General features: G+C 38.4%; 1 protein-coding gene across 1 annotated transcript in view; it reads left to right on the forward strand.

The window, feature by feature from the left end:
* The first annotated feature begins 4,072 nt into the window (after nucleotides 1-4,072).
* Nucleotides 4,073-26,730, forward strand: part of etnppl (ethanolamine-phosphate phospho-lyase) — a 28,471-nt gene continuing 5,813 nt past the window's right edge. Inside the window, exons 1-6 of the mRNA XM_081359909.1 lie at nucleotides 4,073-4,233; nucleotides 4,717-4,835; nucleotides 8,571-8,730; nucleotides 9,350-9,424; nucleotides 12,168-12,261; nucleotides 26,127-26,243. Coding sequence (XP_081216035.1) covers nucleotides 4,175-4,233; nucleotides 4,717-4,835; nucleotides 8,571-8,730; nucleotides 9,350-9,424; nucleotides 12,168-12,261; nucleotides 26,127-26,243 — 624 coding nt within the window. The 5' untranslated portion in view covers nucleotides 4,073-4,174. The remainder of the gene's footprint in view (nucleotides 4,234-4,716; nucleotides 4,836-8,570; nucleotides 8,731-9,349; nucleotides 9,425-12,167; nucleotides 12,262-26,126; nucleotides 26,244-26,730) is intronic.

A 26,730-nucleotide genomic window follows, 5' to 3' on the forward strand; every position in this document is an offset into this window, starting at 1 on the left:
GAAAATCAGAAAAGCAGGATTGATGGATTTCTTTATTGCAAAGAGCTCAGTGTGGCATCTGGCCCTCCTGCGCCGCGACGTTGCCCTGCCTTGTAGTGAGAGTGACAACTTACACATTCAAATTATCGAAAGAGCAGGATACAAGATGCATCTGCATCTGCTCTAGAGTAAGCTAGGCAGCTGCAACTCATAAATGTCATATGTGATGCATGGGAAGTACTACGTTCATCCCTCCACCAGCAAAGCCATCTTTGTTCACTTTTCAGTGGGGTTCTTTTTCGTAGCAGTGAGCTACACGGTCTGAGAAAAGCAGGGTGGCATCTCTTTAATTATGACCTTTTGCTCATTGTTTGATTTGTTCATTTTTTAATGTTATAACAAAGACTATAGTCTTTGTGCATGAAGTAATTTGTCATTCATTCCTTTGTTGGAAATGGTTATTTCTTGTCTACTCTTTGAGTTGTAGATATAACATTTCAGTGTATTCTTTTGCAGCTATAAAGGCTCATAAATGCTATTCATGTATTGTTGGAGCTAAAAGTGTTACATTGTTTATGACTTTCTTAAAGTGAAAGTTGGGACATAATGTGGTTTTGTGGCATTGATATTCTGAGTAACCATTCTAAATCAATCAGTATTAGTCACCATAATCAAAAACAGTGTTAATGTACAGTACAAGGTGCAAGCATACAACAATCATTTGAGAGCTTTATTCCTTAGTCAGCCCTGATTATCATTTTATAGCCTATAATCAGCAAGCACCGCTACATTCCAGAGTTCATTTATTTTTACAGCTTTAAAACCATTTTGACTATTACTTTGAACTTTTTAATGAGGCTTCAGCCACAATCGATACATTAAAACATGCCTGATCACAGCACTGCTGGCGTTACAATGGGGTTTCAGTCTGGAGGTGGCAGGATTATGGTCTCTCTCAACCTCTGGTGGGCATTTAAGATTATGATAACAACAATGCAGAAATCTTTTACTGAAATTAGTTTTGTATATACTGAATTGAATGATTCATTGATAATTTAATAAGATAATTTCTTTGTTGGCTGTTTCTTTTCTTTTTACTTTTAATTACTGCATCATGCAAAGGGTATTCCTGATAATATGAAATTTGAAATACCTTTCACCATAAAATGTTTTACTTCTGTTCATGCTCAGCCGAGTTGCAGACAGTGTGATGATTATAATAGATGTTGTCTGTTTTTATTCTTTTTTTCAACCCAAAATGTTCATGGGACTCTTCGGTCAGAAATGACGAATAATTGTACGTTTTGAAATAAAATTAATTTTTTGCTTTATAGGAATGGACATGATTTGGATATGTTAAAGGGTCGGGAAAAAAATTCACACTTTTTTCCTTCGTGGCTCCTTCGTGGTCAAAAATGACCGACATAAGAAATGAATGGGGAATTCGAAAAAATATGAAAACTCTGAGAATCGCTTGGTGGCACAATCTACAAATCAGCCATTGTGCAATAAAAAGTGCACAGCAATGTAGGGGTGACACTATAAATATCAAGAGTGCAAAATCGACACCCCTCCTCCCCCCACACATATATATGAACTATCGCGACTATAGCACAGCAAGTTTTTGCAAATGTGTGAAATAAAATCGCAATGCAATAAAAAAAAATATATATATATATTTTGGGACACACCCACTCAAACACACACTCACTTCAACACATGCAGAGACATATACACACAACACACTATTGTACACACACAAATGAACTGGTCTGGCTGTAATAGTGTGGTAAAATTGAGACAAAAGACTCAAATAAGAGATTGAAATCAGATCAGACCCAGATTGATTAAGCGGTAATAAAGCATACCTGTTCATTTTTGTTACATTTTTATTGAATTTTGATGTTATGTGTAACAAAATCTCCTCCTCTTTATGCAAAAACTGACACTTCAAATCAACATTTCAACTTTGATTGAAATGAAAATCTAAACCAACATTTCAACAAGAAAATCTAAACCCTGTCAAAAAGTAGTCTTTGAGAATGTCTAAGTATAAATCCAAATTACAACTTAATAATAAAAAGTTTTATGATTGTGTTTATTAAATTATTTTCAATTGGGGAAAAAAATAGCTCATACATTTTTTTACATAACTCATTACCCTTAAAATTATAAATAATAATCCACAAATATTATTGAACAAAAATATATTACATTGGGTTTCCTGAAGAAAAAAAAAGTTACATTTCAAGTCTTCGGTCACTTTTGACCACGAAGGAGGGTTAAATGTATCACTGAACATCAGTTCTGATGACACAATTTTGATGAAATATTGACTGGAAAGGAATGAGTCTGAAATTCTTTTTTCTCTTTTCCGTTCTTTCTCTCCATCTCTTGTTGCATTAAGTTTAGATTAATATATGTATAGTGGGATATAAATGTGCAGTTATTGTGATTAAAGTGCAATTTATAGTTCTTTTTTTATGCACTGATGTAATGTACACCATACACAAATGCATTTTGTTGTCAGTTACTCAGCCACAATAAGAATATATTTTAATCACTTTCATGTTGGCACTGGGAATTAGTTTTGTTTTAACAGTGCAGAATACAGTTGCAAACAAGACTGAAAACAGTAATGCTACGCTGGATTTTTTTCAAATATTTGTTTTCAAACTGACAAGCGTCACTGTTAATGTGCATGCATACCAGTCACATTTTCATAAACATTTCATTTGTGTCCATTTATTGTTACTATTATAATGTCACAAAATATTTCTTTATGAGTTTTTTGTTTGAATAGAAGGCATGGGAGCCATATGTGACTTTTAAACTAATGTTTCAACTTTCAATGGTGCAATTCTGAAAACATTTCCTTGTTTTGTTTTCTTCTTTCTTTTTTTTCCACCAAGATAGGTTTATTAAAGAAAATTCCATTATTTTCCTAATTGTTGTAAGTTATGACAATTTATGATTTTCTAATGATATATGTTTGTACAATGTTTTAACTGCTTTTTTTGATTTACCATGTACTCTGATTGATTGTTTTTTTTAGCTACTTTTATTGAATAATAATTAAGCAAAACATCCACAAAATTAAAAACGTCCCCCTCCCCCAAATGTCTATAGTAGATATTTTTGCCACTGGCCACACACACACACACACACATTTTTTAATGTTTTTAAAATAAGTCACTTCTGCTCAACAAGGCTGCAATTATTTAATCCAAAATACAGCAAAAACATATATTTTTTTAAATGTCATCTATTCCTGTGATGGCAAAGCTGAATTTTCAGCATCATTACTCAACATTATTCAGTGTCACATGATCCTTCAGAAATCATTCTACTATGATGATTTGCTGCTCAAGAAACATTTCTTATTATCAATGTTGAAAACAGTTGTGTATTTTTTTTCAGGATTCTTTGATGTTCGAAAGAACAGCATTTATCTGAAATAAAGCTTAAGTAACATTATCTTTTCTGTCACTTTTGATCAATTCAATACGAATAAAAGTAATAGGCTACTTTCTTTCATTTCTTCCCAAAAAACAATTCTTACTGACCCCAAACTTTTGAACGATAGTGTATAATGTTACTAGAGTTTAGAAAACAATTATTTAAATTTAAATCTATTTCATAATATTACTGTTTCTGCTGCCTGTATTTTGGATCAAATAAATGCAGCCTTGGTGTGCAGAAGTGACTTCTTTTAAAAACCTTAATAAACTTACCGATCTAAAACTTTTGAAAAGTAGGTCAACTATATATATTCCAAATATCAAAAATCGTTCTTGTTTTTCTCACATTTCTCAATTCGTATAGGCTATGCTTGCTATTAATTGTTGTTGTACCATTTAAAGTGTTGGCTATTTGACAAGATTGTGTTGTGCGTGTCCATGGCTCAGGGCACTTCAATTCCAATTCATGTTATGTGATATTCTGTTGGAGCCAAATAAAATATCTTTTCTCCAGGTGTTTGGTCACTTTATCTACATTTAGATAGGAGCGAACGGTCCACTTTTGCAATAGTTATTGAACTGATAGGCTACGTGATGGTCTGTCTGTCAATCCCCCCCTCTCTCTCTCACTCACACACACACACACACACGTACATCAATGGAGTTGACAGTGCTGTACTCTTTGTACCTCCAGCAGCAGTCACGCGAGTTTGTGAGCTCCTACAAGCACAGAAATGACAACGACAACTTTCGATAAGCAGAAGACTATCGATCTCCGTCGGAAACATGTAGGGTAAGGAGACATTACTCTTATAACGGACGAACTAATGTCTGTCAGAGGTATTATGACACATGTGACCTGTTTTGTTATTAGTTATTATTGTTTGTATTATTGTTATTTATTATACATTATTAGCCTATGACCCTAAAAGAAAGGCGTACGTGGCACAGAGGATGTCTTCACTGAGAAATAAAACAACGTCTATATCAGAAGAGATGAGTTTGAGATATGCAGTGTATGGAAAGTAAGGAAACTTGGTTTCATAAGTGCACGTTTAAGTCTGGATCAAGTCTATACCGGTACCTGTCATGATGAAAAGAGGATTTGACAACAAGTTTAATGTTTCATCAAAAATATTTGACAAAGACAAAAGGGAGTGACTCAAGACAAAAGCACGCTAATAATTCAAATGCTTTATGGCTTAAATTCTTTAACTTCATGATTAAAGCGTCAGTCGATACAAGTCTTTTATTTCTTTCTTTTCCCTCCATATAGTCCATCCTGCAAAGTGTTCTTCAGTCATGACCCTATCAAGATTGTGCGAGCAAGGGGCCAGTACATGTACAACGAAAAAGATGAGAAATACCTGGATTGCATAAACAACGTAGCACATGGTAGGCCTATGTAATTGTAAAGGGAAATTGTGGTTGTAGTAAATTTGATTTTGTATAGAAGATTTGTGGAAAATATCCTCACATATACACATCAACATAAAACTGTATTTATAAAATCAGATCTACAAAAGACTCTCAGTAGAAAAGAAATGATGCACCGGGGATTGAATCAAACACTCGTGAACTGTGGACCTAAAGCAAAGCAACTTTTAAAGGCACACTATGCAAGATTTGTACCTTAATATAACAGCTTCGAAATCATTTCGGAAACTGCATAGTGTGCCTTTAAAAATGTAAGTGTTTGAAAGATCCCTAAACAGAGCAACTGGTCAAACCTGAAAACTTTATTGTCAAAATTACAGGCAAATTCCTTAGATTTAGGCTGTCAATGTAAAGGCCTGTTCACACCGGGACGAATTTCGCGCGATATTCGCCGACGTTTAATGCCTCGTGACTAAACAAAGGGCGCCAATGTGAGTGTGCACACCGACGCAAAAAACGCCACGCGTAAAAGCGTCATTTTTAAAAAAAACGCCTTGGGTTCGTTTTTTTGGTTTGACACGCCATGTCAAAAACTATCCGACCAATGAGATTGGCGCTTTTGCTCACGTGTCTGGAGCTTCTGAAGTTACAGTAAAACACAACTTGGGGGCGCTCAAACACAAAACGGTCTTGCCGAGCACACATACGTAACGGCGAAGAAGATATATGCCGAGTAGCGTCTAAACACTGCCGGGAAGAAATAAGACGAGGAAGATGCAAGGCAAGATGAATGTAGAGCTGCTGGTCTCGTTGGTGTCGGAACATTAACTATATGACAAACGCGACAGCGACTACAAAAATCTTGATAAAAGAGAACTGTTATGGAGTGGTATTAAGCGCCATCTAATGTCAGGGAATGAATTTGCATGTTCACTCGGCTCATCGTCAGCGAAAATCGCTTGGGTGTGAACACAAAAAACGCGTTGAAAAATGCTGGCGAATAACGCGCGCCGATATTCGTCCCGGTGTGTACGGGCCTTAAGACTGTCAGTCAATGTAAGATCTTCAGTCAGTGTGTATATCAGGGTTGTGAAAGTGCAGCTGCAATTGAAGTTTTGCTCATTTAAAAGTCAAAGCACCTTACCAGACATTTACTCTAGCAAAAGAAAACAAGTACATATGTAACAATATTTAATTGTACTTAAGCATTTAAAAAAAAAAAAAGTAAATCTTTTGATTAGTTTTAAAAATTAACAGATGGAATATGGAGATGTGAAGTTTCATGCAGTTTTTAAAGCAAATTGATTAATTACAATTTTCTCAATGTCCTGACTATGTAAGGCTCCAGAAACAATTATTGTAAAACCTGAAGCCAATAACGGCAAACCTCTTACATTTAACATGGTACTAAAAGAACATACATAATTGCTTTGGTAGAAACATTGTACACAAGTTTTGAGATATACTACCATCTCAATAAATTGTGGATATCTATAGTATCATAGACCATTTGCATTTCATTTATTATTATTTAAACACAAATTTGATAGAAGTAGAAATAGAACCAACACAAACTCTTATTAGAGAAGTGGTTATAGGAAAACAGTAGCTGAAAAAAAATGGTCAGATGCACCCTTACAAAATGTTGCGGGTTCAGTTGCTACAGGGTAAGTTTCAGATTAGTTTGAGCAAACTCTAGTTTTTCTGTTTTTTCTTTTTTTTTAGTGGCGTTCATCACCATCGTAACTTATGCTACAGGGCTAACCAGCTCCTGAGCAGAATTTATTCTGGGTTAGAGATAAACCTGAACTGCAAATCAGCTGGGAGCAAAGTGACATATATCTGTTGCTATAAAGCCACACTCCCCCTGTTCAAATGAAAGCAGTTCAAAGTGAACTCTCTTGCTTCAAATGAAAGCAGTTCAAAGTGAAAGTTTCTAATGTAATTGTAATTTGTATATTAAACAGCTTGAAATGTTAATTAGGAATGCCTGTGAACTTTAACTGTCAAAAACAAACAGACAACAAAAACTACAAAACAACATAAACACGGTAACTATTGATAAAGCATAGCTGACAAACTCGCCCCACAGTAATTACATAACTGGAATTCCTCCATTTAGAGAGCCCAAAAAGACTTAGACGTCAAAAAGAACATTTTGCACATTTAGAACATTTTTGCATTTTGTTTTACAGACAATATTGGAAATTTTGTAAATGAAATTGTAAGTGAAATTGAGAGAAAGAGTGCCATTTTGTTTCTTTTGAAATGTAGAAGTTAAAATTTTCTGTTTCAATACTAACTTGAGTAAAGTACCAATTTCCTGATATAATATTTGATTATACTATGTTGAAGTACACTTCATTGTACCAAAATGAAGTACATTAACTCAAGTACCCTTGCCGTTATTTGAGTGAGCGTTTTTTCAGTGTCATTGCTGCTTTGATGATGGAACAAAGATTCCCAAGCATGATGCAAGACATTGTCTGAAGATAAATTAAAAGAAAAATGTTTTATTTATCTTTATCATTTATTTCACTCTAATCAACATGCATTTTCAGAGCCATTGAAACAAACCTGATGTCCTGATTCAAAACTTAATCTTCCTAACAAAAAAAGTAGTTCATTCAAGTGTGCTATTAGTATACTTCTTTTAAACTAAAAATAAAGAAAGTATACTTTCAGTCTACTATTTATAAACTTCTTGAACTTCTCAGAAATATACTTAGACTTTTCTGTCAGTATAAGTGAAGTATACTTAAAAGTAATTTTAAGTATATTTGGCCTATACTTGTACTCAGTCTTTTGATCAAGATATAATGAAGTATTCTAAGTATACTTGGCTTGTAGTTGCTGTTCGCTCTTTTGATTAAGTAGCAAATTAAATACTTTTTTCCACATAGATTTACATTCTGTCTTATAAACTTGCATGTTCAAGTTTATATAGTAATAAGTCAGCTTTGGGGTACAAAGTTAAAAAATAATATATAAACAGTAAACTATAAGTATGATGTAAGTTTACTTAAAGAGAACTTACAAGCATACTTGCAATATAAAACTACTAAACTAGCAGTTTACAGAGAGTAGACTCCAAAGTGTACTTTCATAAACTAAATAATGCGTTTTAAGTATTTAACTAGTAAACTATCAGTATACCTACAAGTTCACTTGTATAGTTGCAGTACAAGCGAAAAACGTAGTTATAAACTAGTTGTGTACTCAAAGTTTACTACTATCACACTTAAAGTATATTTAAAAGTATACTTTTAACACTAAAAAGTAGTATTGAAATAGTACACTTACAAGTATACTACTAGTACATTAATATTATCATACTTACTACATAAAGTATCCTAAAAAAATACCATATATAGTTACTATAGTAATAACTATAAATTATGCATAATTACATGCACCAAACCCTAACCCTATCCTAACCCTATAGTAAGTACATGTAGTTACTTAATATTACTCAGTACTTAAATGTTTAATTACACTGTTACAACAACACCTTAAAATAAAGTGTAACCAAATACTTGAACTTTGTTAAAGTACACTTAATAAAATGTACTTGAAGTATACTTATTTTTTTTAAGGGCTCACTCATAAAAAGTATTTTAAATGATCTGATTTAATACAGTACCATTATTACATGAATAATAATGAATAATAACTTCCTGAGTGCAATTATCTGTTCTAATACAGTCATCCCTGTAGTAATTATTCAACTGATGTTTCTGTGTTGTTCTCCAGTGGGTCATTGCCACCCAGATGTGGTTGAGGCAGGAACAAAGCAAATGGAGCTTCTCAACACCAACTCTCGCTTCCTACATGACAATCTGGTCCTGTATGCTCAGCGTCTCCAAGCCACCCTTCCTGAAAAGCTCTCTGTGTGCTACTTTGTCAATTCAGGGTAGGTCTGTGAGCTCAGACAGTCTGTTCTCAGAGTTTAGCCTACAGTGTATGCACATTGAGTTTTCTGCTTGCTTCAAAACACTCCCAGTTTGAAACAGGTTTTACAGACAAGTCTTTAATAATACTTACACATGCATAGAGATATTTTGACTGACCAACCAGACTGTACTCTTATAAAAATTGTTATGATAGCACAAATATTCACACCTAGCCAGTGGATCATTTGCATATTAACCACTAACACATATGGTTACTGGCTGAGAGCCAATCGCCAATGGTGTAATCAGGATTGTACCGGGGTACTGTGGGTGAAAGTTTTGTAATGACTGAGGTTTAAGGTGTGGGGAGGGCTCTAACTACAGGTTATCAAACATGCAGTTTTCTGCTGGTGAGAAAGTTTCATCACAGGATTTCATTACATCACGCAGCAGCATTTACCGAGCTTCATCTGCACTTAAGCAAAAGTATTCTAGCAAATTGCTACATTCATGGCTTTTTGTTGGATGGCTAGGTAGCAATTTTTGTTTTCAGTGTTGAAGGCAGCAGCTTGATAATAAAGTCTGTATGGTGCATGGAGGCTCAAACCCATAATCAACTTTTCTGTTTTTGACATTTAGATCCGAGGCAAATGATCTGGCCCTGAGGTTGGCCTGGCAGTATACCGGCGGCAAAGACATCATCACACTGGAGAAGTAAGTCAACAGCACACTGGCTGCGTCTCCTCTTCCTCTGCACTGGGATCTAAACAGTAACCAAGTTCTTAGAAGCGTGAAGCTCATAGCTTAAATATTAACTTTATCTTAAGTCTTGTATCTGGACATACTGTAGAGAACATTCACATTGCTTTGCCTATGGATATACATAGTCATCATCTGCCTTGGTATTCAAAACCAATGCTGTACAAAAAGAAAGAATCACCTCGTCTTCAGGTTTATTTGAATGAAGGCCATATCCATTCAGAAATATAGCATGTGATTTTTTTGCTGCGTTGGTTTGTTATGGGATCAAATTCCCGCCAAATATATAGCGGTCACGTATAAAAAAATAATAAGCGTGAATCAAAAATTTAAAAACACATGTAAAAATATATTGCACAAACTGAAAAAAATAATGCAAAATGATCAGAATAGCAAACAACGTGGTCACGGATCAAAATATAATAAGCGTGAATAAAGAAATAACAAGCATGAATAAAAACTTTAAACACATTAAAAGTTATTTTGCACAAAACTTAAACTTATGGTCATGCTTTGTTAAAAAGTATGGTTTTATTACTGTGTACTTTGTGCTTTCTTGCATTTTCTGCTCATATTTTACTCTTTTGTACGCTTGTGATGTTTTTCTCTTCGCTCTTCTTTCTATGTTCTGCGCTTGCTCTTCCAAATGTTGCAGTTCGAGTTTCATGTAAATTAGGGTGGGCTTAAGCGTCACCATTGGTCCACTAGTTCTAGATTGACAGATACTCCTCTAGCCAATCAATCGAAGAGGGGAGTTGACGTCACACTAATGCGACTCGTGGTACAAGCTGTTTATGTTTGTACAATTTCTTCAATCCCATTATAATATACTAAAATGTTATTTTCTAATACTTTTATATACTGTTCAATTTCTTATTTGTGCTTTGATATGTGCATTTATTAAATTAATTATTTTCGCTTGGCATACCAGCGTGATTACGTCACCGCACACTTCAGTGGGTGGTGCGCGCCCGTGAAGCACTTCATTCTGAGTAAATATAACAACAAAGAAGCACTGCTGCACTCTCTTTTGTTTCATTTTTCTTTAATCATTATACTCTTTTTCAGGAGTGCTACACTTACAAGGGAAGACGGCAGTTCAATTTAACTTTACAAAGACTTTCAAGCAGTAAAGCTATCTGAACTCTGGACATAAATAATTAAATTCATTTCTTTTTTAGATACATGAGAATGTTAATGTGCACACAGGTAATTGGTGTTAAACAATATTACTTGGCTCATGATGCCAATATGTTAAGGCTGCTGTTAGCGAAACATCCTGCAATTATGAAACACTACAATTAGTCGCAAAAACTAAGTTAAAAACGGCCATTGTCTGAAGACTTTAGGACTTTGACCTGTCGCCGCTACGCATTGCCTACCATTTTTTTATTAACCTCGCCAAATTTGACAAGATTATTGAAAATGATTGTGTTACAGAGAAGATATAGAGAAACCAGTTGAATTTAATACAGTGGTTTATTACAAACTTACTGTGTTTACTTACATAGCTACATAATTGCATATTACTTTAGAATTAATGTTTTAAATTAAAATTTGAATACAGTAACATCTCCATCAGCGATAGGTAACGTTGTTTCTAGAGTGCCGCTGTCCTGCAGAGTATAGCGTCAACTCCGATTAAAAACCTCACCTGTCTTAAATATCCTAAAGACGATGATTAGCTGGTTCAGGTGTGTTTGATTAGGGTTGAAGGAGCTAAACTCTGCACCCAGGAGTCAGGACCGACATTACACATCCTTGTTATTGATTAAATATGATTTTAAATATGAAAGTAAAACGGCCAGTAGGTGGTGGTGGCTGCTTGGAGAAGATCGACGTTCGCGGTGCCAGGTCCAGTGCATTAGAGGTGAATGATGGATCATCAGACAGGCATAACTGTAACAGGTCGTTGTTAGGATGACGAATTTAACTATACCATATTGCCAGGTATACGTATACCGGCAACAGTTTGAGTTGCAGGCACACATGCAGTTTAAAGGTGTCCTGTTGATGGTCGTCTTCCCCGTATAACAAGTAAGCATCAGTAGCCACGAGTCGCATTGGTGTGACGTCAACTCCCCTCTTCGATTGATTGGCTAGAGGAGTATCTGTCAATCTAGAACTAGTGGACCAATGGTGACGCTTAAGCCCGCCCTAATTTACATGAAACTCGAACTGCAACATTTGGAAGAGCAAGCGCAGAACATAGAAAGAAGAGCGAAGAGAAAAACATCACAAGCGTACAAAAGAGTAAAATATGAGCAGAAAATGCAAGAAAGCACAAAGTACACAGTAATAAAACCATACTTTTTAACAAAGCATGACCATAAGTTTAAGTTTTGTGCAAAATAACTTTTAATGTGTTTAAAGTTTTTATTCATGCTTGTTATTTCTTTATTCACGCTTATTATATTTTGATCCGTGACCACGTTGTTTGCTATTCTGATCATTTTGCATTCTTTTTTTCAGTTTGTGCAATATATTTTTACATGTGTTTTTAAATTTTTGATTTACGCTTATTATTTTTTTATACGCGACCGCTATATATTTGGCGGGAATTTGATCCCATAGTTTGTTTCTGGGCCACTTTTCACTCACATAAGCAAAATAATAATTAAAAGATAAGATAACTCAAGCCCTCTCAAACATTGTGGAACTTCTTGTGAGTTTTTCATTCAGTGTGTTTATCCTGCAGTGCCTACCATGGTCATGTGTCATCGCTCATTGATATCAGTCCATATAAGTTTCATCAGATGACTGGTGCAGAGGCGAGCCAACATGTGCATGTGGTGAGTGCTGCAACATGAGACGTTTGACATATTGGATTTGACATCAGGTCACATGCACATAGTGCTCAGACACTATACTTGAAGTAAAAAAAAATCAGAGAAGGCCAAACTAATAATGTGCAGCCAAACTTCTAATGTCTCTCTATTTTTCTAATACATTTATATATAAATATAAATATATATATATATATATATATATATATATATATATATATATATATATATATATATATATATATATATATATATATATATATATATATATATATATATATATATATATATAAAATACACACAGCTTATGTTTTTGGGATCTAATAATTTGCATTACATATTCAATTCATACATACAATTACTTGAATACACTTCTTATAAGATGAGTATGAATTTCTGAATTAATGTATTTTTTTATATATACATATATATAATTTGTGGACATATTGTCAAATTGATATAGCCTAACTGATTTTATGCCCACAAATTAAAATAATAATAATAAAAAAAACTAAAGAATAAAATTCTTAAAAGAAAACCTTGTGTAGTTTGGCATAATCCTTTATCATTTTTCCTTAGACAAATATTGTCTCTGTTAGTCACACCATATTAATCGTATTTGGTGGACAAGAGTTTTTCACATTAATAAACAAAGTAATGTGGTGCAAACTACATGCAGAAAAAAAAAATAAAACATAAAACAGGAAATGGCATCATAGAGCAGCCCCCCTCATGACTGTGTGTCAAGTTCAATAAATGTCTTAAAATATCAGATATTTTCAACATACACAACTGCCAAATTGCGGTGGATGATTGTGAGGTACGTGTGTGTGAACTAGCCTCTCAGTCATCACCTTATTATAAGGAACTCTTGACGTGGTGATTAGTCAGTATCATGTTACGTGCTAGGGAGCCACATCAGTATACGTAACAACAGCATGTATTTTTTATGGAAAGTCTCTTTAAAGACGCTTCGTCTTTCTTTTCAGGCCTCTAATGCTGACATTATGCTGCATGCTTAATGTGGAGTACAGTAAATCCAGGGAGCTTGTGATTTGAATGTAGTCCTTGCTATGGCATTGAAATACCTTTCTACAAATAGTGATAAGACAACCCATCACATTATTTTGTTTATAGCCAGCATGTTGTAGAAAGGATTAAGCTCAGGTTCATCTTACTGCCCTGTCCTTACACTACCTTAACTGTGAATTTGATATAGAGTACAACTTTTTTTTTTTTCGTTCACATTGAGAATTTTTTTTGTTAGATATAAATATTGATATTACGTTTATAGGTGATATACTGGAGAAAAAATATTTATTTTTAAAATATTACATATTTATATGACATATTAATATAAAAATATTACATATTTATATTACATATTAAAAAATTACAGATTTTCAGTGTGAAATTCTTTATCTTATCCCAACTTAATATGATTAGAAATAGTAAACTTTTAGACAGAAGTGTAAACACGCATTGCTGTGTTAGAGCATTTAGTCTGACATAGTAACATTGGCTCAACCAATGGCATGAGTTTTAGGCAGGACTGCCTTTTGTAGGATTGATTGGGAAAACAAAAAAAAGGACATTATGTTTGCAATTCAATTTAAAAACAAAACAAGAAATCTGTACACCAAACACATTCAAAGTCCAAGATCCTTTGAGGAAAATGTTTTACTGAAGATTCTACTATGAAGTGACAACAAAACACAAAAGTGCACTAACTAAAAAGTGACTGAGCACCAAAAGAAAAACAAACATTTCAGTCCATTTTGGCATATCTTCAGTGCTTAAGTCATGTCAAGTCACCTTCATTTATATAGCGCTTTTAACAATGTAGATTGTTCCAAAGTGGCTTTACAGTGATAATAGGAAATTAAAGTAACAGAGATTGTTTTGGATTTATAGCAGCTCTAGAATAAAGTTATTGTCCAGCTAAAGTTAGTTTTGATTGATTCACTTCCGTCACAACGATCATTAGTTATTAACTTAGGGGTTAATAGGGGTTAACACGACACCATTTTAACAGAAAACTCTTTAAGTTCTCTCTGCGCAAACTTTAAAAACGCGAACCTGTGAGAATGCTGATGACGTGCACATGCATATTACGAGTTCAGTCTATAGGTATGTGCGTTTGAATATATGTGCGCAGGCGTGTAGTGTGCAGGCGTGTAGTCCTTCCCTACAAACCAACCCTCAACAAACTACTTGTCTGGCCTTGAAATTTATAATACAGAATTTGTATCGCTTCCGCGTAGCCACGCGAACCGGAATTATCCCGACACCGCTTTATCTGTAGAGAGGTAAACGGAGGGGAGGGAGGCCTTCACAGGGGAGAGACTAGTTGACACTTCAGGACTGTGTTGTCGTCGCATCCAGGCGCAGGTCCTGCATCAGATCTGGATACGGCCTGGATCCGGCGGACTGCGGTAAACCTCGGGATGAACAGAGAGACTAATATTAGCGTAGACGCCATTCTTCTTATGATGTAACGAGTACATCAGGATTTATGGGAAGTGTTCCTGCTTCCGGCTGACCTAATCTATGCAGCCTAACATTGAATTATAGAAGTCTATAATGTGTTATGTGTATGCTAGGTCAAAGAGATGTGTTTTTAGTCTAGCTTTGAACTGACAGTGTGTGTCTGCTTCCCGGACAATGTTAGGAAGACTGTTCCAAAGTTTTGGTGCTAAATAGGAAAAGGATCTACCGCCATGCAGCAGTCGATTTTGATATTCTAGGTATTATCAAGTGGCCGGAATTTTGAGATCGCAATAGACGTGAAGGACTATAATGCGTCAAGAGCTTGCTCAAGTACTGGGGAGCGAAACCATTTAGTGCTTTGTAAGTAATCAAGATATATTTAAAAATGTATACAATGTTTAATAGGGAGCCAATGCAGTGTTGACAGAACGGGGCTAATATATGATTATACTTCCTGGTTCTGGAAACAACTCGAGCTGCTGCGTTTTGGACCAGCTGTAGTTTGTTTATTAAGCATGCAGTGCAACCACCCAAAGGAGCATTACAATAATCTAGCCTTGATGTCATGAACGCATGAACTAATTGTTCCGCATTTGTCAATGAGAGCATATGATGTAATTTAGATATATTTTTAAGATGGAAAAATGCGGTTTTACAACCTTGACTAGATTATTACGTGAGGAAGTTTTTTGTCCAATAATTAGAATCTCTGTTTTTTCAGAATTAAGTAGTAAGAAATTACTAGTCTCCAATTTTTTATATCAGCTATGCATTCCATTAATTTTGTGAATTGGTAAGTTTCGTCAGGGCGTGAAGAAATATAGAGCTGAGTATCATCAGCATAACAGTGAATCTTTACAACATAAATCAACTGGATTTATACATTGTTCAAGACACTAATTGGAGACACCAAATAATTAACACATTTGGTAAAATGCTGGTTAATTGATTATACAATGAATGGATAATCGATGTAAATCCCACACACATGGCTGGAGTAATCCTTCACACATGCTCCAGCAACAAACAACAAAAGTTGCACCATATGCGTACGTATTTGCATGAACAAAACAGTCTTTAATGGTTCGTCCTCTAGAATGAACAAAAAGAGTTAAATCAGTAAATAAATTCTTACCAGTACTATCAACTGATCGCACATGCAATTAAAAAAGATATATATATATTTTATATGTTCTTTATATGTTCTAAATATATATATATGTTCTTTATTTCAGCACAAATGGGGCTGCATGTAATAGAACATGTGATATGGTAAAAATGACTACTTGAAACTCTCTGCACTGCAGGGTCAAAAGAGAGTTTCGAGTAGTCATTCAATGCTGGTAAGAATTTTTTCACTGATTTTTTTTGTTCACTAGCCACTGTTGACTAACCATTAGAGACAGTGTCCATACTGGCTGTAGTGCAATTACGAAGGGACAGATTAAGAGTTGTAAGCCTGGAAGAACTGTAAGGCAGATGCCAGAAAGTCTGGACTTGGAAACGACTACTGCTCGAGAAAACAACAGACTCTCCTGAGAATTAACATTTGAACACTTTCTTGAATAAGTAACGTCTCCAGTTACTTAACTGTAACCTTGTTCCCTGAGAAAGCGGAACGAGATGCTGCGCTGCTCAGCGCATTGGGAACGTCTTTAGTCGTGACCAGCTGTGAATATTGTGTGTAACACGTCGATAGAATTGACCCGGAGGTAATATAGCCTCGGTCGATGACGTCATCGGCGCGCACCCGCAACACGAGGCTATAAATAGATGAGCCACAGGTGCATCGTCAGGATATTTTGTCTGAAGAGCAGTCCTGGGACATCTTCAGCACGGCAAAGTAGCGCAGCATCTCGTTCCGCTTTCTCAGGGAACAAGGTTACAGTTAAGTAACCGGAGACGTTCCCTTTCGAAAGCTACAATCGATGCTGCGCTGCTCAGCGCATTGGGAACGAGAATACCCACGCCGCCGTGCTTGAACATGTCTGGACCCCCACGGTTGTGCAGGTGTGTTTCACAAGAACGCAAGAAGGCCTAGACATTAGCTTGTGATGTCGACTCAAGGACATGAGAGCCCGGAGTGGCATGAACATCCAAACTATAAAATCTTATGAATGTGTGCGGAGAGGACCAACCTGCCGCATCACAAACCTGTTGTAGGGGGGCACCTCTTGCCAAAGCACTAGAAGATGCGACCCCCCTGGTGGAGTGAGCCCTAAGACCTTTAGGCGAAGCTTGACGGCGCGCCTCATAAGCAAGAGCAATAGCATCCCTAACCCAATGAGACATGGTCTGCTTGGTGGCAGCTGCTCCTTTGTTACTACCACCATAACAGACAAAGAGTTGCTCTGACTTACGCCACTGGCTAGTGCGGTGGACGTAAGCCTGAAGAGCACGAACTGGACACAGTCTGTGAGATTTCTCCTGCTCCGGCGTTGTAAACGGTGGAGGGCAGAAGGCTTCTAGAATGACCGGATGTACAGCCGAAAATGGAACCTTAGGCAGGTAATCAGGATGAGGATGCAAAATCACTTTCACCATTCCTGGGGCAAAGTCTAAGCAGGATGGAGAGATAGACAGAGCCTGCATATCCCCAATTCTCTTCAAGGAAGTTATTGCCATTAGAAAAACCATTTTTAGAGTCAGAAGTTTATCAGACGCTGATTCTATAGGTTCAAAGGGGGTGTCAACCAGACCCTCGAGAACTGTAGCTAAGTCCCATGAAGGGATCTTGGTTTTTACTGGAGGCCTCAGTCGCCTGGCCCCACGAAGGAAGCGAGAGAGCAGAGGGTGTCTCCCGAGCGGTGCCCCGTCTACCAAGGCGTGGCAAGCCGCAAGAGCGGCCACATAAACCTTAAGAGTAGCAGGGCATGTGCCCGTTGATAATTTCTCTTGCATGAAGTCCAGCACTGAAGCAACCTGGCAGTTGACTGGATCCACATTGTGTACAACACACCATCTTTCAAAAACACCCCATTTATTGGCATAACTTTGTCTAGTGGAGGAAGCCCTAGCACTTAGAATGGTCTCAATAACGGCAGGCGAAAGCCCAGTGTCCCTCAGTTGGTTCCCATCAGGGGCCAAACGTGAAGATTCCACAGGTCGGGCCTGGGATGGAATATCGTGCCCTCCGCCTGAGACAGAAGGTCTCTCCTCTCCGGAATCGCCCAAGGCGAGCCGTCGAGGAGAGATATTATCTCCGAGAACCATACTCTGTTCGGCCAACGTGGCGCTATCAGTAAGAGGCAAGACCCTTGTTGGCGAACCCTGGCTAGAACTCCCGGGAGCAGAGAAACTGGAGGAAACGCATACAGGCGCATCTTGGGCCATGTGTGCGCCATCGCATCCAGACCCAGTGGAGCTGGGTGACTCAGAGAGAAGTAAAGGGGACATTGCGCTGTCTGTTGTGAGGCGAAGAGGTCCACCTCCGCTTTGTAAAATTTGGTCCAAATCTGTTTCACTACTTCCGGGTGGAGTTTCCATTCCCCCGTCGGTAGTGTCTGTCTGGACAGTAAATCTGCTCCCACATTCAAATGCCCTGGAATGTATACTGCCCTGAGTGACAGGAACTTGTCCTGGGCCCAGAGAAAAATCTGCCTCGCTATTCTGTTCAGATTGCGTGAGCGCAGACCTCCCTGGTGATTTATATAAGAGACTGCCGCTGTGTTGTCCACCCGCACTAGGACATGACAGCCTCTCAATTGATGGAGAAAATATTTCAGAGCCAGAAATATGGCCATCAGCTCGAGGCAATTGATGTGCCAATCGAGCTGATGGCCCTCCCATTCCCCTTGAGCTGGACGGCCATCTAAGACCGCTCCCCAGCCCATCAGGGAGGCGTCCGTCGTTAGCAGTCTGCGACGACACGGCGCCCCTAGAGTGGGACCCAAGGTGAGAAACCGGGGTCTTAGCCACGGAGATAGTGTACGAAGCCCGCGGCGCGTCACTTTTATTAGCCTTTGAGGATTGGCTCTTGGATGAAATCCTCTGGCTTTTAGCCACAATTGAAACGGTCTCATGTGCAACAGCCCCAAAGGAATCACCGTGGATGCTGACGCCATGAAACCTAACATTTTTTGGTACTGACGAACAGTACGTTCTTGGCCTAGCCTGACTTTGATCATGGTCTGCCGAATGGTCTCGATTCGAGCGGGAGACAGTTGTGCCCGCATCGTGATCGAATCCCAAACGATCCCGAGATAAGTCGTTCTCTGGGCAGGAGAAAGAACACTCTTCTTGGTGTTGAGTCTCAACCCTAGAGAAACTAGATGAGCTAACACGATGTCTCTGTGTTGGAGCGCCATCTCTCGTGATTGTGCTAGTATTAACCAATCGTCGATGTAATTCAAAATGCGAATGCCCTGGAGTCGCAATGGAGCTAGTGCTGCATCCATGCATTTTGTGTATGTGCGGGGTGACAAGGCTAGGCCGAATGGAAGAACCCGAAATTGGTACGCTTCGCCCCCGAAAGCGAACCTCAGGAATTTCCTGTGTTGTGGCAATATTTCTATGTGAAAATATGCGTCCTTCAGATCGATCGTGACGAACCAATCGTGATGTTGAATTTGCGTCACGACCGTCTTGACGGTTAACATCTTGAACTTGAGCGCTTTGACTGAACGGTTTAAGCCTCGAAGATCTAAGATTGGACGCACCCCCCCATCCTTTTTGGGAACCAGGAAGTATCTGCTGTAATAGCCCGACTCTCTCTCTGGAAGAGGAACATGTTCTATGGCCTCTTTGCTCAGAAGAGTTTGCAGTTCTTGTGACAGTACGTGCATCAGCTCCGGTTTCACGGAAGTGAAAACCACGGCGTTGAAACACGGAGGACGACGAATAAATTGGATTCTGTATCCTATCTGTACTGTGCTTAATACCCACGCAGAAATGCCTGGCAGAAGTTTCCACGCTGCCAGACTTTCTGAGAGTGGTATCAATTTTAATACTTCCTTTTGAGGGGATGTTAGATGTTCCGCGTCCTGAATGACGGCAGGAAACAACGGAACATCTAACATTTCGCTGGAAACCGCTGCCCCCCGAAGCACGAGAGGTGGCGGGGATGGAGTGGTTTTGTGAGGGTAGCGGGAAGGGGCGAAGAGATCTTGAACGCGCCCCATCCCGCGGGGGACTACCCCCACTAGATTGGGCGCCAGACCATCAGGACTTTCTCTTTTTATTGATAATAGTCCTGAGGTCTGGTCTGGGAGGTTGCTGAGTCTGGCGAGTCTGTCTCCAGTCTTTCTGAGGGGGAGCACGACTTGCCACACTCTGCTTTTTCTCCTCCCTAGCTTTTGAAGGACCGGGGCGGGGCTGGGTGGCCGACGGCCCCTCCCCTTGAGTGCGGCGAGGAAGGAACTGAACATACGCCTCTTCGTGTTTTTTTACGTCCTTAAACCTATTGACGACCGTATTAACGGAATCGCCGAATAAGCCTGATGGTGACACAGGTGAGTCTAATAAAAAAACACGATCTTTGTCTCTGATGCCAGTGAGATTGAGCCACAGGTGCCTCTCCGTGCTGACCAAAGCGGACATAGAACGGCCGATGGCGCGAGCCGTTTGCTTGGTCGCGCGAAGAGACAGGTCTGTGGCTCGGCGCAGTTCAGAAAACGCTTCCTCATCGATCGTATTGCCTGCACTCAAATCCTTCAACAGGTCAGCCTGGTACGCCTGTAACACTGCCATAGTGTGCAGCGCAGCACCAGCCTGACCTGCAGCTTGATAAGCTTTCCCTACGAGCGCTGATGTTGTTCTACATGGCTTCGAAGGGAGGGTAGGTCTCTTTAACGAAGATGCCGCGCCAGGCGAGAGATAGCCCGCGAGCGTCTCTTCAACCTGTGGCATCTCCGTATACCCCCGCGACTTCGCACCCACGATAGTCGAAAAAGTCGACGTCGAGGGTACAAAGACACGGGAAGTATATGGTTTACTCCATGACTTAGATAGTTCGTCATGGAGGTCCTCGAAAAAGGGGAGAGACTGATGTTGCGTTCTCTCCCCCTTGCCACCGGACAGAAACCTATCCCCTAGCTTAGACTGTTTGGGGGTCTCTTGTTCGCGTGGCCAGTCAAGCTGTAACCTGGCCACCGCGCGAGTAACCACCTCGAGTAATTCCTCGACAGATCTTTTATCGCGAGTGGAATGCTCAGAGGCGGGCTGCTCGCGGTCCGAAGACCCAAGAGATATATCATCCCCCTCGTGAACCGAAGAGGCGCCGGAGCGCACTTCGAGATCACCAGGAAGGATGCGTGGATCTGGTGATGCAGCAAGCGAAAGGGACGGACCCGTCTCTTGCTCATCATGCAGATCCATACGAGAGCCCCACGATGGTAATGCGGGTGCGGTCTGGAAATAGTTCAGACGAGCACGAAGCATTTTGACAGTAAGATGGTCGCAATGCTCGCACCCGCCCTTCTCTATCGCCAGAACCGCGTGCTCTTCCCCCAAACAAACAAAGCAGTAGTCGTGTGTATCCAGCTCAGACATGGGACGGGAGCATGGAGGAACACAACGCTTACTGCTTTGCTGACTCATTTCTCTTCTTTTTTTACTTTTTAAACTCCTTGTGTAACGTGAGAGAAAAAGACTTGAGAATGAGAAATTTCTGCACACTGCCTGACAAAACTAACTCCTAACACAGATCTGTAGTCAGATAAGAGGTAGAGAGAGAGTGTTTGCGTACACACATGCACAGAATGGTCTGAAGACAAAAGACCTGACGATGCACCTGTGGCTCATCTATTTATAGCCTCGTGTTGCGGGTGCGCGCCGATGACGTCATCGACCGAGGCTATATTACCTCCGGGTCAATTCTATCGACGTGTTACACACAATATTCACAGCTGGTCACGACTAAAGACGTTCCCAATGCGCTGAGCAGCGCAGCATCGATTGTAGCTTTCGAAAGGGAACAACGCCATTCGAGACGCACCACACCGGGCAGTTCACACCTCACCCTTACAATCTCCTCATCACCCAATCCCTTCTCTCCTCATGCTGGGATAACCTGAAATTCACCCAAAATTCTCTATAATAATAAAAAAAAAAATAATAATTTGTTACATGTATATAGCGCTTTTCTGGGTACTCAAAGCGCTTTAAATATGGAAGGGGGATCTCCTTCTTTATTTATTTATTTATTAAGCACTTTTACACAACTTGTCATTGAACAAAGTGCTGTACAAACACATAAACAATCATAACAACATACATCATTAACACCACATAAAATAATAAAATAAAATAAACCCCTCAGTTTGATAAACCTACAAATGCAACTACTATACCCCATTAAATGCTAGAGCTAGGAGGTATTCTTTAAGCTTATGTTTAAAAACAGTAAATGTACGTTCCAATCTGATAGAAAGGGGTAGATCATTCCAGAGTTTTGGAGCTATCGCTACAAATGCTCGATCTCCACTTCTCCACTTTGTTCTTGGAGTCGTTAAAACCAGCTGGTCAGCTGACCTCAAGGACCGTTTTGGTTCGTATTTCTTAATAAGATTTACCAGGTACAATGGAGCCATACCATGCAGTGATTTATGAACAAAAATTAAAATTTTAAGATTTATTCTGTAATCAATTGGTAGCCAATTTAAAGAGTTCAATACTGGGGTAATGTGGTCTCGCTTACGAGTACCCGTCAAAAGTCTCGCAGCGGCGTTTTTAACTAATTGTAAGTGATTAATCAGTGTTTTATTTATGCCGACATATAACGCATTGCAATAATCTAGTCTTGTAAATATAAATGCATGAATGAGCTTTTCGAGATCACGAGTGGACAGAGATGGTTTTCGCTTTTAATTTCAAATTATAGAAACAAGACTTAACGACTCACTTAACAAGAAATCTGTCTCTCAAACCTGAGATCACTGTCGAAAAGAACACCTAAATTTCGGACTAATGGCTTACAAAAGGGGGTTAAATCACCCAGATCATCAAGATTATTTGGAACTCCAAACCACACAACTTCAGTTTTCTCTTCATTTAGTTTTAAAAAATGTAAAGATAACCATGACTTAATGTCATGTATACAATTTCGCAACAACTCTATTTGGTTCTTGCTGTTTTTTTTTCAGAGGGAGATAAATTTGCATATCATCTGCATAAAAGTGAAAGAGTATTCCATGCTTGCTAAAAATTGACCCAAGGGGTAGCAAATACAAGGAAAACAAGATTGGGCCAAGAATGGACCCCTGTGGAACCCCACTAAGCAGAGAGGCAGGTTGTGAACTATCTCGACCAATATTTACCGAAAAGGTTCTATTTAAAAGAAAAGACTTAAACCATGCAAGCGCTGTACCTTGAATTCCTACTACATTTTCTAGACGTGAGAGTAAAATGTCGTGGTCAATGGTATCAAACGCAGCGCTAAGGTCTAATAAAACAAGAACTGCTGAAGACCCTGAGTCGACTGCAGTCAGTAAGTCATTTAAAACCCTGATCAAGGCAGACTCAGTACTGTGAAAAGCCCTAAAACCTGACTGAAAAACTTACAAGGTTTTTAGGAACAACTCCAGTTAAGAGATTATTGTTTATAATGACTAAAATACTATGGCCAAGAACATCAAATGCTTCTTTTATCAATTTAGCTGGAATAATGTCTAATGAACAGTCAGTTATTTTTGACTGTTTGATTACCTCAGCTAGTGACTGCAAGGAGATCATATGTAACAAATGGTGGCCGAACAACAGAAGGATCAAACAAACTAGGTTTGATTGTGGTTTTAATGTCAGAGATCTTACGGACAAAATAATCCAAAAAAATTTACAAGTAATGGGTGGCAGATGGAGTAGCACATCTGATTTTGGATTAAAAACAGAATTTACTATATTGAATAAAACTTGCGGCTTACTACTATTATTTGTAATTACTTCTGCAAAGTAATTCCTCTTAGCCATCTGTACGGTATTCTGATAGTTATCTTGAGACTCCCGTAGCATTTGAAAAGATACCTGTAACTTATCTTTTTTCCATTTTCGTTCAAATTTTCTACAGTTTATCCTCAACCCACAAGTCACATCATTCAGCCAGGGCTCTGATCTAAATTTGCACTTTTTGACATGAAGTGGGGCTTCTGAGTCCAAGAGGGATAAACAAACAGAATATAGCACCTCAAGTGAGGAGTCCACATTAAGAGAAAAACTATCCATAAAATAAAAAGGGTTAATTTAAAAAAATTGATCTTTAAATTGCTCTATTGCTCCAGCATTTAAAGCCTGTCGTAGTTGGCTTTGAGCTCTAGGTTTTTCAACTTTACGTGGTGTCAGCATCTTAAAAATAATTGACTTATGGTCAGAGAAAGCTTGATCTGATATTTCAACGTCAGCAATAGATAAACCATAAGTCAAAACTAGGTCTAAAATATGACCTTGAACATGAGTGGGTTTATGCACGTGTTGTATAAGATTGAAAGAATCGATTACATTCAAAAAATCTCTTACCAGTGGCTTTGTAGGACAACACACATGTATGTTAAAATCACCCACTAGTAGCAATTTATCATATTTCAGTACAATTTCACTTAAAAAATCAGTAATCTCCTCACCACCACCAATGTGCAGCATCCACCTGGATGATGCGACGGCAGCCATATTGCGTCAGAACGCCCACCACACACCAGCTTATTAGTGGAGAGGAGACAGAGTGATGAAGCCAATAGGTATATATGGGGATGATTAGGATACCATGATGGAAAGAGGCCAATGGGCACATTTGGCCAGGATGCCGGGGTTATATGGTTTAATATGAACAATTATCATATGACATTACACATGTTTGGTATCATTTGAAATGTCTCAGTGTGACTGGTACAATGGTCTCATCCCCACAGAAGTAAACCAAAAGCTAATAAGTGTACTTAGACTGTAAGACTAAAAGGGAATTTCCGTTTAGGACAGCAAAATGTCGCTTGACCAACCTAAATAGGGTGAGTCTTACCTCTGTTTAATGTAATGTTAGTCTAGCTAAGTGTACGTGGGAAACCATGGCTTGACCAAACCAAAGCTACTACCAGAGAAGTAATTTTGGTCAGCTTATATCTGCAGTAGTGGTCATGGTCTCTGACTAGAGATAGTGTTATTTTAATTCATACAAAATATCTTAGATAGAGTAAGCGTGAATGCAACCATCTAAGGCAGGCGTTCTCAACCCTGGTCCTCGAGGGCCACTTTCCTGCAGAGTTTAGCTCCAACCTTGATCTAACTCACCTGTCTGTAGTTATCTCATAATCCTGAAGAGCTTAATTAGTTGGTTCAGGTGTGTTTGATTAGGGTTGGAGCTAAACTCTGCAGGAAAGTGGCCCTCCAGGACCAGGGTTGAGAACGCCTGATCTAAGGTATTAGTCAATTACCTCTGTTTAGTGACCAAAAACTGCCGAGTTTGTGATCGTGAGAGGACCTCAAAGCGACATAGATTCCTAATGAAAATTAAAATATAAAAAGTAAAATATAAATTAAAGAGTTAAATAGAATAATCAAATGTGTAGCTAAACTATTATATAAATGACCAATAACCAATTGGCATTCCAACCTAGATTCGAGGTCGTTATAAAATGGAGTCAGATAAAAGTTGGAATTAAATTACTTTGCCACGCTGAAAAGACAGTAACTCGCAGTAAACCTTCACCCACTTATCGGAAACTGTTGTTGGACCAATTGGGCAGGCCTTACAGACTCTTGAAGGTTCAAGGTTTTTTTTCCTTGTAGACATTGTTATTCTTTTCAAAATTCAAGGTTAATACCTTTGTTAGTTTTGCTAAAAAAAAAAAAAATATATATATATATATATATATATATATATATATATATATATAGAATAACCAACGCAATTTCATGATAAAATGATAAAAAGGTGGCTAATTTGTACGAATTCGTACGACCTCACTCGTACGAATTTGTACGATTTGTCTAAACCCACGTGATGGGTAGGTTTAGGGGCGGGGTCAGGGGTAGGCCATTCGTATGAATTCATACGAATTGGGCAATTCGTAAAATATGTACGATTTAGCAAAAATCGTACGAATTCGTACGAGTGAGGTCATTTTTTGAGGTATTTTCTGTAAAAATATTTTTCTCACTTTTACTTTTAATTTACCTGGTGTGGGGATTCTTACCTTTGTGTTTCATGTCATGTAAACTGAATCTACACACCCAGAAAATACATTTAATATACAAATTGACACAGGACTTTTTTATGTATATTTTTTTGCAATTAAATTTATAAATGATACCAAATAAAAGTAATATTAAATGATACCAGTAATAATAAATAAATAAATTACATAAAAACTTGTATTTAAAATTGCCAGCACGGTGAAGAGATTTATTTCTGCACTGTAAACTTTGACTTACTATTCATAAATGTGATAATTCCTTAGGCTCTCAGTCCAGACATTTATAGAGGCAAATACCGTGAGGACCACCCAGACCCTGCCACTGCCTATGCAGAAAATGTCAAAGACATAATCGAACAGGCCCATGAAAAGGGACATAAGGTGAGTGAATGTCCATCAAAGTTATTTAACATCCACATAATTCAGCATTATTCACTGACTGGACCCTTAATCTTTATTCCATTACTGCATACCTTACTTATTAAAATTACAATTTATAACTTGCAGTGATAATTGTGTGGATTACTTTACGAATATAGTCAATTGACATCTCTCTGTCTTAATGCAATACCCTGGGGTGCGTTCTCCGATAACGTTGTCTCTTAGCGCGCTACGAAGACTCTTAAGGTATAACTTAACTGAAGGTATACCATTTCTAGGTGTGTTCCCCGAACCATACCTTAGGAAGCTGCTTAAGATATACCTTCTTACGTGCGACGTTACCCGGCGCTGTCCGTGGCGATGGTGCTGAATTGGTTGAAATCGATGGCTCGAGAATCAATTATTCTCTCGTGCAGGGGCTGTTTCACTGCGTTAAGCTAGAAAGTGGTGTTCTTTATAAAATAATCACTTAAGAAATAGTTTAAAT

Source organism: Scardinius erythrophthalmus (genome assembly GCF_964197995.2).
Source record: "Scardinius erythrophthalmus genome assembly, chromosome: 2".
Classification (NCBI taxonomy): domain Eukaryota; kingdom Metazoa; phylum Chordata; class Actinopteri; order Cypriniformes; family Leuciscidae; genus Scardinius; species Scardinius erythrophthalmus.